At 35.5% G+C, this 17,517-nt stretch overlaps 1 protein-coding gene across 1 annotated transcript in view; it reads left to right on the top strand.

Annotated features, from left to right (window-relative positions):
* LOC149078983 (cell adhesion molecule Dscam1-like) overlaps positions 1-17,517 on the top strand; it is a 123,188-nt gene that overhangs the window by 27,285 nt on the left and 78,386 nt on the right. Inside the window, exons 3-4 of the mRNA XM_089241231.1 lie at positions 2,344-2,505; positions 8,868-9,017. Of these exons, the coding sequence (XP_089097357.1) occupies positions 2,344-2,505; positions 8,868-9,017 (312 nt within the window). The remainder of the gene's footprint in view (positions 1-2,343; positions 2,506-8,867; positions 9,018-17,517) is intronic.

Raw genomic sequence — 17,517 nt, 5'->3', positions numbered from 1 at the left:
TATAGTATGGTACTATATGGCTTAATAACGCCCTCGTAAAATGTAACTTGCTTCGTGACTATAATCCATTTTTTTCTTAAAAGATTTTATTTTCTAAAATCTGTACAAATGGAATTCGCGTGTCAAACAGTTTTGAGTGTTCTGATAGCATCTTGGTCCATTGAAGGAAATAAGATGCTTGTGTTTAAAAATGAGAAAAGAAAAACCAATCTTGTGGATTGAAATTGATTGAGAGTTGCAGACCACGTGCATTAGCATTCATGATCATCTTAAAGGACAATTTTTTAAGACTTGGTGTAATTTTGGTCTTCACGTATGAAATTGTGACTTTCTGTCCAAAAATTACAGATGCCACAATAAGCCTTTTGGTATGTATTTCATTTCCAAAATCATTTTGAAGGGTTCATCTTTAAATACGGACGCCTCTGAAATATCAATGTAGTTTCATTACATTCTAATCGAATAAAACAATGTTTATTTGATAATCAGGCAATCTTCACTATAATTAGATAATCAGATAAGCTCTTTACTATATTTAATAGATAATTTACAAGTCGGATATAGCGTAAGTCGGAATATTACTGTATACACAAGAAATCTTTTAAAAAAAACTATTTCCCGTCAGCATAATTTCTATTTTAAAGCATTTCCTTTTTTATCCCGGGAGCACACGCGCTACAAGAAGGAACACGAGAACGTCCAAGGAGGTGCTTCACACCCCACCAGTTAATTTCTTCTGAAACGCGTTCTTTATTCAAATTTTAGTAAATATAAATCTTAAAAACTACATTTAATCAAAATGGAAGAAATTATGAGTAAATACCAGCATTTATTTGATATGAAAATTTACATCATTCCACTCACTCCGCGCAAAGACTGATTAACGCAAAGACTGAAGAGCTGCATTATTGACAAATATTCTTGCAGCTTGTTTTTGTTTTTCTGTTTTTTCTCGTGCACACACGCACACATAAAAAAGCAACGTTTGTATAGTCTAGTTTTTTTTCCAAATTTTTTGGAAGCTGAAAATTTATTTCAGGATCTTCCTTTTAGTTGGCGTGTAGACTCTTTTACTATTTGGGATCTGATTAAATAAAGGGCTAAGGTCTTCCTAGATGAAAAGCGCCTTCTTTTCTTGTATTCTTTTGGCAATTTTTCGTTGATAACAAGAGCACCCTTGCATAGGTTGCAGCGATGGTGAGCAAGGAAAAATATTATCATAGGCCATATATTTGAAATTTCAGCAGCAGAATATGGAAAGCCCATTTCATCTACAACATCCACGGTATCTTAGCAAGATTTTTCTCAGAAGAAAGAGTATAACTCTTACGACACATACCAATCTGACTCATTTATTGTTTTTTCATCAATGATCTTATCTTCGTAACTCGAATTGAAAGAAATTTTGGTACAAGTAAAGTAAGATCAGGACGCGCAAGGGTGTATTAACATCCCAGTAGCTGCATTCAACATTCAAGACAACAAAAGAGGGAATTTCGCGTCTGACATGTTCCCCTACTGAAAGATAACCTTAGAAGCAGCTACACTGGATTATACCCATTTACAAAATAGCTAAGTTAGAAATTCCGTAAAATATATTCGCGTGGGATGCGAAACACTCCCTTGCGCGTCCTCACAGGTTAAGAAATTCAAAAGTTATGAAAATATGTTCAAAAGATATATGTCAGTAAAAGTGTAATGGATAAATAAGGTAACGAAATAAAACTGTACACAGAAAAAACAGAGAAAATTTAATAAAAAAATATAATTTAAAAGAAAATAATTTAATTCAAACAAAATCCAATATATTTTTGAAATTGCATCCGATCGGTACGTTAACTAGCGTGCGTGGGTGGGACATCTCACATGATATCTGGAAATTAAAAACCTGGAGATACATTTTGCATGCCCGTGGTAATTTCATATCAATATGTTTATTATTATCCAGAATACAGTCTAATAATTGGTTTCATGACTTCGAATTCCCTTCCACACATACAAAACTAATAAAATACCATAACGTGATCAGTACTGCATTTCACAATGCGTTACTTATATTGATTCTTTATAATTCTACGAATCGACTGAATTGACTCTTCGGAATCTAGTTAAGTGCTAAACAGATTTACACAAACATGATTTTGTCAAGTAAACTGATCAGTAATGTTCATCGTTGCCCTTCTGCTATTCTCCAAAAATTATTTCAAAATGATATTTCCATTCAGAATAACAAATGAACGAATAGAATGTGAAAAAACAATCCATAGTATAAAATGGTTTTCACAACATTTAAATTTTTAAGCTAGTTTCATGCGATTTCCTTCTTTCACATTGTTTTTGTAGTAATCAAACAGCGTTTCACTCCGCAAGTTTATGATGACTTTGTTGTTCGTGGAAATACGGCTGTCTTGAGATGTCATCTACCGTCCTTTGTACGAGAACACGTCACCGTTGACTCGTGGATAAGAAGTGACGATCAAGTCCTCAAAATCAACAATAACAGAGGTGAGTACGGACCTATCATGATTCGAAATATTGAGAATTTGATAGACCGATGCGCCAGCGTATCAAAAGAACGGTTACAGACGACCATTTGTGAATGAAGGATAAATACAACCATTTAACGGTGCGCCATACTATTTACGGGGGCGGAGGGGGGGGCTATATAAGAACACATATAGCTAGGAAAGCTGTTACATCATTTGATCATGTTCGTTACACCATGATCAATTTCCGCACGAGAGCTAATTAGAACGAGACCTACAATGTATTGCCGATTTCTAACGTTAGTCTTTTTTATACTCACTGAGAGTATATTATATTCCATTGTGTTGCGCTAACCACTCCATGTGAGAGTCCCTACGTTAGCAAACTTTGAAAACTGTTAGATCGGTTTCTTCTGCTAAAATGTCAGGCTATTACGATTCAAGTGACTCTGAACGTAACTTCCGGCGCATGTGATATGCACCACAGCATTTTCAATGTAGAGATGATTGGCTTTTCGCGCAACCTTTCATGACTCTACACCTCGCTACTTTCATCTTGCATAAGGCACATTAAGCACATAAAAAAAGTAAATATTTATATGATATTAAAAAAAAAAAAAACTTTGGAAGTCAATATATCACCTAATTAAAATCGAAACAAGCGTTATGACAAGTGTTTTCTGGACAGCACATTTACTGTCACAAATTGGAATGTCCCAGAAAACCGAGACCCATGGTTAAGCTATGTAAGGGTCACCGATAAAATTTTTGGTCAAAATGGGGTCGCGCTTCAAAAAAGTTTGCGCACCACTGGTCTAGGCTATACTGGAATGGTGCTGGATCCCTCCTCGTCTATATTCTGCCCGATCATTCCAGAGATTTCACCAGTCTTATAAGTTTCTTGATAGAGTCTGGTCACTTTAGGATGTTAAGTACTCATTATTTTTCTAGCTCTTTTGATAAGGCTTTGAAATCCCTTTGTAGACTAGCAGGAGGTGGCGTAATGTAGTTTGGTTCCGATCTCTCTACAGCTATTACGGTTGTTGGGGATTAATATAAACCTTCTAAGGTGTGTTGGCGGAGAACAGCTCGTGACCCGTTGCAAGCATAATGACCTCCCTAGGCCAGTTGCTGTTTAGGGTCTTGATCCGAGGAATTACCTTCTGGGCCGATCTTCCATACGCCTCTGGGTCATCCCACTTAGCTTGCCAGTCCAGGAGCAGCTCCCGCCAGAGTCTGGATTTTGCAGCGCATGCAGAAGCCTTCATATCGTTGGTGGGGTTTCTTTGGTGGCTTCTGCAAAACGATCAGCGTCTTGATACATACCCCCCCCCCCCTTGCCCCACATACCCTCGTTAGCTTTGGCTCAGGATATATCGACGTTGGTGTACTCGAGGAGCGATTGCCGCATCTTTCGAATCATCTGCTACAATTATAATTGGCTTTAGTGTCTTGACGAGGTTCCAGAGGCACCATTATCTAGTTCTATAACGTCTCCTCTTAGTGCTGCAAGGCCTGTCTTGAAACCTGATGTGAATATAGGCGTGGCAACTCGGTGACTTTTCATCACCTACTGACCAGTTGATGGAATTCGCTAGCGAGGAGGAGTTGCTATATGTATAAGCGTTAGGTCTAGAAACCCTATTCCTTTTTCGATGTGTATGCATTCGTTTGGTATTGTCACCGTTTAGAAGCACCAAGTCGCGGACCATCAGCGTGTCTAGGTTTATATCTCCTCTCCCTCATTGTCTTTTCATTCCACAGACTATTGCGTTCCAGCCACACTGGGCACGTTGGTTAGTGCGTTCTGGAGCAGCTCTTCGACTTCATACAGGGCCTCATGCAAGTTCTCGTACGGGAAGGAGGAATTGCTCACGAGTATCAGACTCTCCTTTTCTAACTGCACCAAGACATATACCGAACTTTCCCTGATGCAAAAAGCTGCTCTGCTGGTTCTTTTGTCACAAAAGAACAATAGCTGCTTTGACATTTTTGGACAGCCAGCTGGTCCAGGACTTCGGAATGTCCTTCAGCTTGGACTGCTAGCCGTTTTCTAAGTACAGGGTTCCTATATGTGCAGAATGTCAGTCTTACCTAGATGACTGCAAGGCACAAAACTATAATTTTGATAGCTACTAAACCACACATGCATCTACATTCCTCTGTAGAACTTCTTCCACATGTACCAACGAAGTGGTGCATGTGGGAATGAATGTTCATGTACTTGTTATGAACCCGATATGAAGTTTAATTCTGTGTGATGCTTGTTATGTGTAGGGCCGCCAATCGTCATCTGCCATCAGTTTTTCTAAGTGTGAAGTGCAGTGATTGAACAATTTTAGGGTTATAGATTTTTTGCTCTTTGTGGTGAAAACACCGTGGCTGCAAGGCACAAAACTATGCACCTCGTCTAAGCTCGCCAGTACTGTCATTGGACTGTTGAGAACTGGAAACACGGTGCCTAATTTTACGAGTCACTTTTTCAGTTGTATAGGGCTGATGAACGTTTACGTGTGTGGGCATGCGCTGGAGTTATCTAAGATGCAAAACCCCATAAAACCATCGACTGTTCAAGCTGGTAGAGACTCCGTCATTGTATGAAACATGAGTGGTTGGCATGATATGGGATCCCTGATAAGTCTACAGATGACTCTGAATAGTGGCCAGTACTCAAATATTCTTTCCGAACACTTTCATCTATTGTGTCATGCGTGTATTCCGACAGGTTCGGACAATGCGACACCACACCCGTCGGAATGCCACCGAGTGACTCCACGAACACTCTTCTAACTTCGGCATCCTCCGTAGGCCACCTAAATCCCCAGACACGAACATTATTAAGAACATATGGAATACCTTGCAAAGTGCTGCATGAAATCACCTCGCATCGTCATGGAATAATGTTGTGAACTGCCCTGAAAAAACCGTGGTGTGTGGGAATTGCTTTCAGGTACCTTCAAACATTAGTGGAGTGCATGCAACGTAGTATTGCAGCCTTTCTGATTGCTCGAGCGGGTCCTACGTAATATTAGGTGGGCGTACCAGTTTTTCTGGCACTTAAGTGTGTATTTGTATAAAAAAACGAATGAAAAAAAAAAACTAAAGAAAATAAAATGTTTTAAAAACCTGCCTCAGATAAAATTTAAATTCATGTATTTTTTTCGCGAAGTTTGTATGAAATGTAACTGATATATTCTAGCAAATCCACAAATAATCTAATTTCACATTAATACGGTCATGACCTTACATATTTCGAATACTTTCAAAACAACATTAATAAGTCATAGACTTCGTTACGCTTCCATTAGCTTAACTATTCCTGGTTCTCTCTTAAGAAGCATTGGGGGATTGAAACTTTTACTCCCAGTTTCACATTATAATTCATATTTTAATGAGATTCAACGACGTGCTGGATATTTTTGCAAACTTTATGCATAAAACAAATTTTTATCCATTTGTTTATGGACATCTTTTGCTAATGGTTCATCAGTTATCAGTCGAAATTTCCTTGAGGCATAATTACTCTCAATTTAAATTTTTTTTCTGTAATGTACAGCAACTTTCGAATTTCAATAGAATTTTTAGAAATCATCGAAAATTATGTACAGATTATTCTGAATTCATATTTTTTAATAAAATTGCTTATAGGATAATTAGTTGTGAAATAAGCATGTAAACATGAGTATGGATTTGAAAGTAAATATGTGTATCAGTGTATCGAACCATGAAATTCCATGGTATATTTTAGTGGTCGAATTTAAAGAACGACAATCACAATCATGGTATAAATTTCGTTATAATGAACTTATTGTTATAAGTGAATTTCTACTTCTTTACTCTGTCAGCATATAAAATATAAAATATGTTGTTTTATCATCATTAAAAGCCCTTTAAAATCGTTTCATTCCAATATTAACGAATGAACAGAAACCTAGTCTTCAAATTTAGTTTTTCTCCTCACTGTAGTTGATTCTGTAAGACATTTTTGTATAGAATTTAGTATCATAAAAGAGATTTTGTCATCCGATTGAACAATTAAAATTCTTAATTATTATGTCATCTTAGTCATTTGATCATTTGTGTCGCACCACGTTTATTTTCTGCACACGAGGGCTAATTAGACCGGGACCTACAATTTATTGCCGATTCCGAACGGCAGGCTTGTTTTTTATAATAATCAAGAGGTTGGTGCGCTAACCCTTCGATGGGGGGAATCCCTGCGGTAGCAATTTTTTACTGCAGTCAAGTCACCGTTTTAACCCAGGGCCATATTTGGTCCGCGGGCCAAGGACCTTTATGTGATTTATCATCATATGGCTTAGAGAGTGGGTCGCAATGAATTTATTAATGATAAATTCTGAGTTCATATCTTCCAAATCGCATTGAAATTAACAGAAATTTGTTATAATAACATAAAGGTATTTTCTTCCGAAATTTCAATTACAAAAAATTATACTACTTTTGCATTAAAAAAATAAATTTTTGATCGTGAGAGGGGGCTCGCTTACCCCCCCCCCCCCGATACCCCCAACCTGTGTATCCCACCAATATGCGTTAGGATTCAGAGGGGCAGATCTGATGACGAAATTTTGCTGACAAGGGGGGGGGGGAGCAAAAATGGCTAAAAATGTACTTACGTAATACTTGAACAGCTCCTAAGCATTTTTCAGCTAATTATAAAGCTCCTTAGCACGACTTTTCAGTCATTCTGAAACTGTTTTAAACTGTAAGTTCTGGTCCAGTGGTCCAGTAACTAAATAGACGATGGTAGAATGAAACCATCGCATATCCCATGTATATAGTGGGAAAGCTCATAAAAACTGGAAGAGGACGTACTGCATATCAAAAATTTGTTTTTCTGCGTCCATTCTTTGTTACAAGTACCCCATAATACCATTCTTTTTACGTAGATTATGTGTCATGATATCAGCCACCATGTTCAATTCTTAAAAACAAAGAAGGGAAAAACTGTTCTACACTCCACTCCGATTAGCGTGAGAACATTGAGACTCGGGGTTTCTGATAACAATAATCGAATTATATGCATAGCCGATAAAAAGCCCCGTTTGCAGGTAAGGTGAACATAAATGTCGTTTGTGGGAACAGGACGTAGGTATTAGTGAAACATGGCAACACTCTTTTCCTTTCCCACATAACTGGTTGCAAAATATTCAATCGTTCAAATTTTTAATGCATTCTGAAACGGGACCTGTTTTTTAATTTGAGCTAAAGCTTGCTTTTCTGTTGTTCAGTCATTGTAAAGCGTGAGAATGGAACTGTCTAATGGATAGCATTAATTACGATATTTTTTTCAATGTGAAATACGTATTTTATATATCTCTTGAGAAAGTCTCTCGAAAAAAGAAGTTCGAATCTAGTCATTTTGAAGAAACTAATAAAGAAATTAAGGACATAGGTTTTTCCCCTCATACGTTTGTCTTCATAAGAATGTCATTGCAAAAGCAGCTCCACACGCACATGGATAATATGGCGGATACTACGTGCTGTTTACAACATTAAGTACGGAAGTGTTTGTCATCAATAGATGGGGGGGGGGGGGGGTGTGAACACCTTCCAGCCTCCAACAGTCTTGCAGTCGGATAACGATAACTGACAAGAAAAAAAGTAAATTTGGTTACGAGGGGAAAAAGATGGATAACATCATCCGTCCAGACAACTATAAATAATTTTTCTCATGTTATGACATTGGTTCACTCCGGTTTTTGTAAATACGATAACAATAAACGAATTATAACATTGTCCGTGAGTTATATAACTGGCGTTGACTGTATCAGTCAACAAATTTTCAACTCGCTGTAACCTAATATTTTCCTGTTTCTTTAATATCAACTATTTGACCATCACTTTCAAAATCACTGGATAGAGCGCAATTTTTGTTATAAGCTTTACTCGTTATATTGGACTTTTACCGCACAACGGAATTATGAAGCAAATTCTTTAAGCTAAATATTTTCTGAGTGTTTAATTCAAATAGAACAAATCCTTTAACGAACTTGAATAAAATAGAAATAATCTGCTCTCACTTTTAAAATGAAAGAGTTCTTGATGTGCATTCCGTTGAAAATTACAGAACAAAGAATCCATTTAATCCCTTGAATCTGAACAATGTTCAAAGTTCCGAAATGTTTCATTGCAAACTTTTTTTTTTGCTTCTTTTTTCCTTTTCTCTTTCCTATTTGGAAAACAGGTGTTTCGAAAGTAAATTGATTCCTTGTTTTCTTATTTGCAAAATAGAAATAGTATTAAGTTTTGTTTGCCGTTCAAAAACTTGAATCTTAGTTCAGAAACTTTTCGATAGTTTTTACCGTTTTTTCCCCACAGTTATATATTTTTTTCCTCTTCTTCATTGTGTGTTTCCAGCTCGTTCGTATAGTGTTCTACGTTCAGGTGAGCTGCTGGTGCATGAAGTGAAAGAAAGAGACCAGAATTGGAGTTACCGCTGCCAAACGCAACATATGCTGACCGGTGAGATGGTCGTTAGTGCCAGTGCTGGAAAAGTGATAGTAACAGGTGAATTACCTAAATTACTCTTATTTTTGAATGTAGAAAAAAACTTTTGTTCCCCCAATTTGAAAATCATTAAGCGTGTAACATTCCAACGTTTCTCTCATACGTTCTGAAAATCCTATGCCAAATGAAAAGTTTATATTCTCAAAGTGGTTTCTATGAAAATTCATTAGGGAAAAGTTAATTGCAGTCGAAACTTGTTTATAAGTTTATAAATAATATATATCTTCTTATTTACTTTTGTTGCCATGATTATATATATATCCCCCCCCCATATTCTGAGTTTCTTCTCTAAATTTGGTTTCTCTATTCTTGGTACGAACTTGGTGATTAATTTCTTAAGCTATTTGCAATATTTTGTGTAAGTTTTGGAATCTCAAGATATGGATGTTACATGATATGAAATGTAAACTACATCGAGGCGGAATAAAATTTCTGATGTGACAGTAGTTATATTTGATAACCTGTCATTATTGGAATACGTAGCATTTCTTCTAAGAATATTATATTTATTGGCAACATGCTACAACGTGTCCCAACGGGTATATAGTGAGGTCTCGATATAACGTAACTCGGTTGACCAAAAATCAATAATCGTTCCGGAGAGCTCATCGTTATATCGAGAAGAAGCATTATCTTATCAGTCACCACCAAATTTGTGCTGCTGCTGTCATCTCTTCTGAATTGACTTTGTTGGCACCATCGTGAATTGTTCATGCAAGCATTTCGCAACAAAAAGTTATAATTCATCAAAGAAATTCAGATAGTCGTTCAACACTGTTGAGTGGTTTACCTTCACGGCATCTTCGTTTACACTTTCAGAGGGTAGACTGAGCAAAATACCGATGTTATTGAATACCTTCGAAAGAACAATCCACTGGTGAGGGATTTAAAGACACATCGAAAGTGATTTTGAATGAGGGCTTCCTGACAGTCCAGTGGTTAGCGAGCTCGCTTCAGACTGTGCAGGCCTTTGTTTGAAACCCGGTACATATGGATGTCTACTAACGCTAAAAAATTCCCTGGACAGATCTCTTGGAAATACGTAAGGATCATGTTGTTATCCAGTTTATAAATACAAGATGCGCTCAAAAGTTCTGTGAATGGTCCAATATTTAAAGAACAACGCCGGTTAGAAACGTGCTCCCACGCATACGCTTTAAGAAACATGTAAAGAATCGCCCCCTAGCGTCGAAAACACTAAGCTGAAGCAAAGTTGCCCAGCGCAATCGATTGAAAGCATTGATGGAAAGTTGATGTCACAATGCAATGGAACAACGCGTAAACACAGTTTTGCTGCAAAATGGGTAAAAACTGCGATGAAGAAGCATAAAATGTTGATGAAAGTGTTCGGAACAGAAGCAGTGAGTAAAAATATGTTTACTACTGGTTCAAACACTTCCGCGTCGGAAAGGAAACTGTTTATCAATGAGTGCGACAGATGCTTGCGGATAATCGGCGGCTGATTTTATTAATGATAGCGGATGAGGTGGAGATTACCAATTCCTCTCGAAGACTTCTTTTTGTTCTCCCGTCTCAAGGGATTCATGTAAGTGTACCGGCCATCTAAGCAAGAGTTGCACTGTTGCTTTGCGCGACTCCAATGAAAACTTTGGATGATAGTTTTCGGCATTATTACAACCGTTGCCAAAAATATATTGTAGTTAATGAAGAGTACTTTGTATGTCAATAAAGGTATTTTGTTTCCTTTATTTTCTGAGACCATTCACGAACTTTTTGAGTGTACCTTGTATTATATTTAGTTGAAGTGATTGGTTTCGAAATATCCTAAAAAAAGTATCGTTATACTGGGATATATCGAAGTAAACGACAGGAGTTTGTATCGAGAGGAGTTTATCATTAGACTGTAAGAAATTTCAAACAAGATTAGAAAAAAATATCGTTGTGAAGGGATTTGTCGTAGAAGCAAGTATGGTTGTACCTATGTTTCACTTTGTTATAGCCAATAGTCTAATTATGACAATATAAGATAAATTTCGATTCTAACATTTTATATTAACCTAATCAGTATGACGCTATATTCAGACACCGTTAGACTGCTTTATGTTCAAGTCACTTATCAGAGAATGTTTGCCTCAATGATCTCAAACAGAATCTGCAGAAATTTGACACCGTTACAAATTGTAGAACTCCCAAGTACCCATTCGGGCAACTTGTATGAACCTGTTTTGAACAATATATCAAACAGTAACGATTCTTTTGGAAAGTGCATAACTCAAAGAATTCGAAACAAATTGGAATTTAATTTATTCACATTATTTGTGTGTGTAAGTGCTCTTTTTTCAGCACCTCATGAGTTCGGTTATTATTATTTTTTAGAAACCGGTGAGTTTCATTCATAAATATATTTACCTAGCGATTGTCTATGTATGATATAAAAATCACTGTATTATATTTATATAGTAGGCCACAAAGCTATTTACGATTTGTGTACAAAAAAAAATTGAAACCATTCCGATTTAATTGAATACGAAGATATCTCACATATTACAGTAAATAATTATTGATGACCGAAAAGTTTAAGTATTGCCTCAATTTAAATAAATAGGACACAAAAATAATTACGAAAAATAAATATATATTTCAGGTAAAAGAGAAATCATTAAAAATTTCAGTTCGTACTATGTACCTTATTTCAACGTTCATTGATGGAAGAAAATCATAGCATCAATGAATCAAATAAATTCTTTCATTTTTGCCCGCTGATATTCCTTTGATTAAAGCTAACACAACTATCTGAGACTCAATATTTCAAGAACCTGAATGAGCAGGATGTTAGAAAATAAGAATTATGATTGGAAGGAAATTAATAATCACCGCCCAGAGAAGAGAAGAAATTACAACAATTTCCAAAGTATTAAATCCTTAAATGTTACATTGCCATCGTTAGGGAATTGCAGAAGCGAGATAGGAATGTTATTAATATGAATAAAAGAGCACTCTGAGAGACTAAGAATAATTAAATTCTGAAATTTATTGAATTAAAATGAAAATGTTTAAGCTTCCATTTTTTTTCTTGCCGTTTGTATTCTTGACAATGAGTTAATAAATCCACACAAAAAAAAAAAAAACAGAATAAAATTTTAATGTTAGTTTCACCTGTACTTGAATTTATGCATATATTTTTTGTCTATATTTATAACTGCATATTATGAAGTGGTGCAACATTATAATATTTTATGAAACAGAGATAGTAGTGTTCATAACTAGATAAATTGAATGTTGACCAATATTCAAAGTTTTAGTATCTCACCAATAAAGAAGATACTGCCTATAATGACTGCCATCGAATGTACGTCAATATGAAAATTAATGATAATACACACAAAAACTCTCAAGCATTATTATGGCTATTAACCATGAGAAGTGAACTACCCTCCATTAATTTCAGTATTTATAAATTACCATTTTAAGGGCATATTGTGGTGACCATCAGAAAATCAATGCTTATAAATAGAGTGAGATCAATGAAATCCCATATTTAATCATATGCATAATTCCAGACTTTCTAAAGCTCTCTCGAACTGTTTAGTATGGGATTAATATGCTCCATTCATCACGAGGCCGTTGAAAATCTGCGTTCAAAACACATAAATATGTATAACATACTTCCACAACAATTAAATTATAAATCAAATTTATGCGAAGCAAAATGCACAGAAATGCAAATTGACGAATCTGTTCATAGGAAAGACTAAACACTGCACACAATTTAAATGTATATATTTTTTTATCCATGCAAAACTCACTATTTAATAATCTCAAGAACGTCTACAACGCATAATATATTTAAAATATAACAAATTATTTTTAATCTGCACTTGCTGAATGTTTGAATGTCTACTCACTTAACATTTCCCTTTATTTAATTAAATCTCCAAATTTCTTAATCTAGACCTCTTTTCTTTAATATATTTATTTAATAAAAAACATAATTTAGAAAAATTACCTTTCAGCTTATAACAGCTTGTGGCAAAAAAAAAAAGCTGAAAAGAAATAATAATAAATAAATATATTAAATATGCTTTCTTTTTTTATACTCTATTTCTTCTCTCTTGACTTTCATAAATACCACATCTGGAATCTTCTAGTTATTTTTCCGCGAAATTTAATATCACAAAACATTACCTGACAGATTAATCATATTTCTTGGTGATTAATTACAGACAAAGTTCCAAATTAATTTTGGATATAATTTTTTGTTGTTTTATCTTATTTATCTTGAATGAACCGGAGGCCAAAACTCATTTCCCATGCAAAGAAAAACGTTCTAAATATTGAATAGGGGAAAAAAAAATAAACATTGATTTCATATACTTCAAGTCTTACCGTACACTTACTTGATCGAGTGTTTAATCTAAATGAATATATTTATACATTGATGGAAAGTAAATTTTCTAGAATAAGGAATAAGATTTGCTTCTAGGTATAATTTATCTTCCATAGTAGATATTTTCTAAATTTTTACCGAAACGAATGTAAGTAACTTCTCATTTTTTTTAAAACAAACAAAATAAAATAGGATATGAATATATTTGAATGGTATTAAAAAGTTATAAATTATAAATTCACATAGAGACGTGTAATTAACTAATATAAATTATTCAGAGACCCCAAGAAAATGTGTTCTTTATAAAATGCCGAAATATACAAATACGGCCCACGAATATTTTTATTTTTGAAAAGTAACACAAAAATTAGAGAACTTCAAAGAAAAATAAATCATTAGATATGCTTGTACATTGTTTATTATGCATAAATGTGAGGAAGAGAATGCAGAAACATAAAAAAGAAAAATTGTCACCCATTAGAAAAATATTTATCAACCTTTATTTCCCCAAACCAGTTTTTACAGTAAAAATTTCACCAAAAATTCATTTCTGTTATCTGTATACTGTATGAGGCATCGAGTGGTATTTAAATTACTTTTCTGTTCTACTATAACCATGAGATATGGATTTGCGAACTGACTAAAATGTGTCAAAGTAAAACATCTTGTATCTGTATCTTGAAAAGATGATTTTCTATCTGGTCTTGTATCTTGAAACATGTAATAAAAATATTAGAAATTGAAACATAGTAAATTTGTTAAACCAAAAAAAAAAAAAAAATAGTAATAATAATACAAATATTACTGTGAATACGTTTTTTAGTATTAACATAATTAATTAAAAAAATTCAAAATAATGACACAAATATGATCATTAATATACAGGGTGTATCTGACCTATTCTGTCAAATGAAAGGGGTTTGTAGACGAGCCCAAGTGTATCATGAAACACCCCACCAACCCTGTCCTATCTCCAACCCGTGGGGCGCGGTAGCCCGGTCGATAAGATGCTCGCCTAAAGTACCAAAGGATGTTTTGAGGTGTCGCGAGTTCCATACCCGGTTCGTCCTTGTCAGAAAACTTTCCTGACACAGGGGTACAACAAAAAAACGGCGACTTGACCGCAGCAAAAAATTGCTACAGCAGGGAGTCCCCCATTGAGAGGTTAGCGCACCAACCTCTCGATGAGTATAAAAAAAACAAGCCTGCCGTTCGGAATCGGCGATAAATTGTAGGTCCCGGTCTAATTAGCCCTCGTGTGTAGAAAATGACCGTGGTGCGACAGAAATGATCAAATGATCTCCAACCCGTTTCGAGTTATGGTGCATAATCGATTATGGGAAACAAAATGCGTGAAAGAACAAGATTTGTGAAGTTTCTTAGAGACCTGCACTCAAACTATGCGCATATTTGTAAAGCGCAGAAAAAATCCGATAAGACCACAGCCCAATTTCATTGAACTATCTGAATTTAATGGAGAGCTAAAGGCGCTAAAAGATTGACGAACTTCAAAATCCATTTGTCGCGATAAAGTTTTTAACTCCCAATTCCACAAACACAATTCTAGCTGAAATCAGTCAAATTCAATAAAACTTGTCTATTCCACCAGCTTTCGCAAGAGTCTATAACAAACCAAATTGGGCATCTAGTTCTGGAAAAATTTAGTAATTTTTTGCAGTACATCAACTGAAATCTGCTTTCGTCGAAGTAATTTTTTTAGGTTTTGGCGACAATTAGATTTTTCACTTCACCGATCTCTCAGCGCTTGTAGCTCGCCATTAAATTCAGATATCCTTTAGATAGAGGTAGTGTCTCCTTATAGGATTTTTTGTGCAAAAACCAATTATCGCATATTAAAAATATGTAACCGCTAATTTCTAATTTTCGTCGAATATATACTGCGACAAACTGATTATGACAAAGCTGATTTTAGCGATATATTGCAAACATAATTTCGATATGATTTATGGTAGAATCTTTCGAAAGCTGGTGCAATGAACAAGTGCTTAGTAAATTCGGCTGGTTGTAGCCAGAAGTGCATTTGCCTAATTGGCGATGAAATATTTTGACGACAATTTGATATTCTACTTCCCCAAACTTTCAGCGTTTGTAGCTCGCTAATAAATCTTGATATTTCAATGAAATTGACGCTATATTATAGAATGCTTTCCGTTCTTTTTCAAAATATGTACTTAGTTTGCATGTAAGACTCTTGAAACTTCACAAATGCAGGTTTTTTTAGATTTGTCACATATTTATTCCCTAATCGATTATCCACCATAACTAAAAAATGGTTTGGGATACGACAGGGTTGGTGGGGTGTTTCATAATCCACTTGGGCTCGTCTATCACCCCCTTTGTTTGGCAGAATAGGCCAGATTCACCCTGATATTAATATTAAAAAAAGTAATAATATAGAGGTAAGAACGCATTTATGTAGATGAAATGCAAAATATTATACTACCACATCCCTTTGACTATCCATGGGGTTCATTGGACCCAACTCAAGTATTCGTTTGTAATTTGCGAGTGAACTGTGCGTTTCTGACTACCGCACTTCATTGAATGTTTCCTTTTTTCGTTCTTCTTTAAAATGGGCATTCACCGTGTTTTTCATTTTTTCTAACTAGAGCCCAATTTATTCAAACTTGTACCTTTGATTACCAAATAGGGTGTATTGAGACCCTTAAAGAGATTTCATGAAGAAAACGATGAAAGAGCCGACATTTTCTCGCAGATGGAGTTTTCAGTATGTTTGTTCTTCAAAACCTCATTTCCTACTTTTGAGTAACAAAACCTATATGTGGCACCACCGAGTCAATTAGAATAATCAAATGAACAAGGCTTCGTTTGGTGCTTCTTAAGGTTAAGGTTTAAGCTCTTAAGTGCAAGGTTTTGTTTTTATTTTTTTATTTTTCTTGTCTTCAGATTTGTTGCGAGTAGGAACGAAAATTCGTTTTGTTTTTCAGATAAAGCATGTGGCGGTCTTCCAAATGAAAAAATCTGAGAGATTTCAAAATTAACGTAACGGTAGACAAGTAGTTGGTTACATTCAAAGGGCGTTGTTTATATGAACATTATATACAAACAAACCAGGAAAACATGGTATACATTTTGATTTACTTGCGATAGCATAAAAAGCAGTTTGTGCAACATGCAGATGTACACTGGAAGGAGATCACACAAACGAGGGAATCCAATCAAGGTGGAAAAGTAGTTCTTCAACCGGCAGAGCATATAAGTGCTCGTACAGGAGAGAATATCTGATTCTTTGTGCTTTCAATGACTTTTTCGCGTATAGAGAATACGATATTCAACTTACGAGTGTCGCTTGGAGTAATAAAATTCTCAACGATATTAAAGTGGAAGTCCAAAATCTTCTGAAAAATATATGTGCCAGCAGAGCACCGAGACCAGATGATATATATCCTAGGGAATGTGATAATGAATTGTTGGGGAATTGTCGTGCAGATATACAGGAGTAGTGCTGCTGAGGGTATCGTCCCAAGGGATTGAAAGCTTGCAAATGTCGTTCCGGCATTTAAAAAGGGTAGGAAAGAAGCCGTGTCCAATTATCGTCCACTGAGTTTGACGATTTCCCTCTCGAAAATTTTGGAAATTATTATCAAAAAGCAATTGTTGAAGTGGCTAGACAAGAATAGTGTATTGTCTGATAATCATCATGGGTTCAGAAAGGGGAAGATGTTGTTTACCTTGATTTCCAGAAGGAATTCGATCGAGTCCAACATGGTTAGCACGTGAAGCGTTTACACGAGACTGGGATTGGGTTCAACTTTCTGAATTCGATAGAGTCGTTGTTGAAAGATAGGTCACAACTATTGTGAAAGGGAATTCTCTGATTGGACAGGTGTTACTATTGGAGTTCCTCAAACAAATGTTCTTGGCCCCATACTTTTTTTTCACTTTTTATCGATAACCTCGATCAGGGTATGGATGGGATTGCTAGTTCGCAGATGATGTGAAGCTAATCGGGTGTAGTCGGAAATCAAAGCGATAGATATTTGTCGAGACCCAACTTAAACAGGATTGCAGAATGGGCAAATGCATGGAGCATGACGTGTAGCGTTGACAAGTGCGTGGTCGCTCATTTTGGTTCGAAAAACCCACGGTTCTCTTACGAGTTAAATGGTG

The sequence above is a fragment of the Pholcus phalangioides genome, unplaced genomic scaffold (genome assembly GCF_987345545.1).
Source record: "Pholcus phalangioides strain wild (caught in Gottingen) unplaced genomic scaffold, Ppha-v1.0 ptg000013l_1, whole genome shotgun sequence".
NCBI lineage: Eukaryota > Metazoa > Arthropoda > Arachnida > Araneae > Pholcidae > Pholcus > Pholcus phalangioides.
This window is presented reverse-complemented; position numbering and strand designations above follow the sequence as displayed.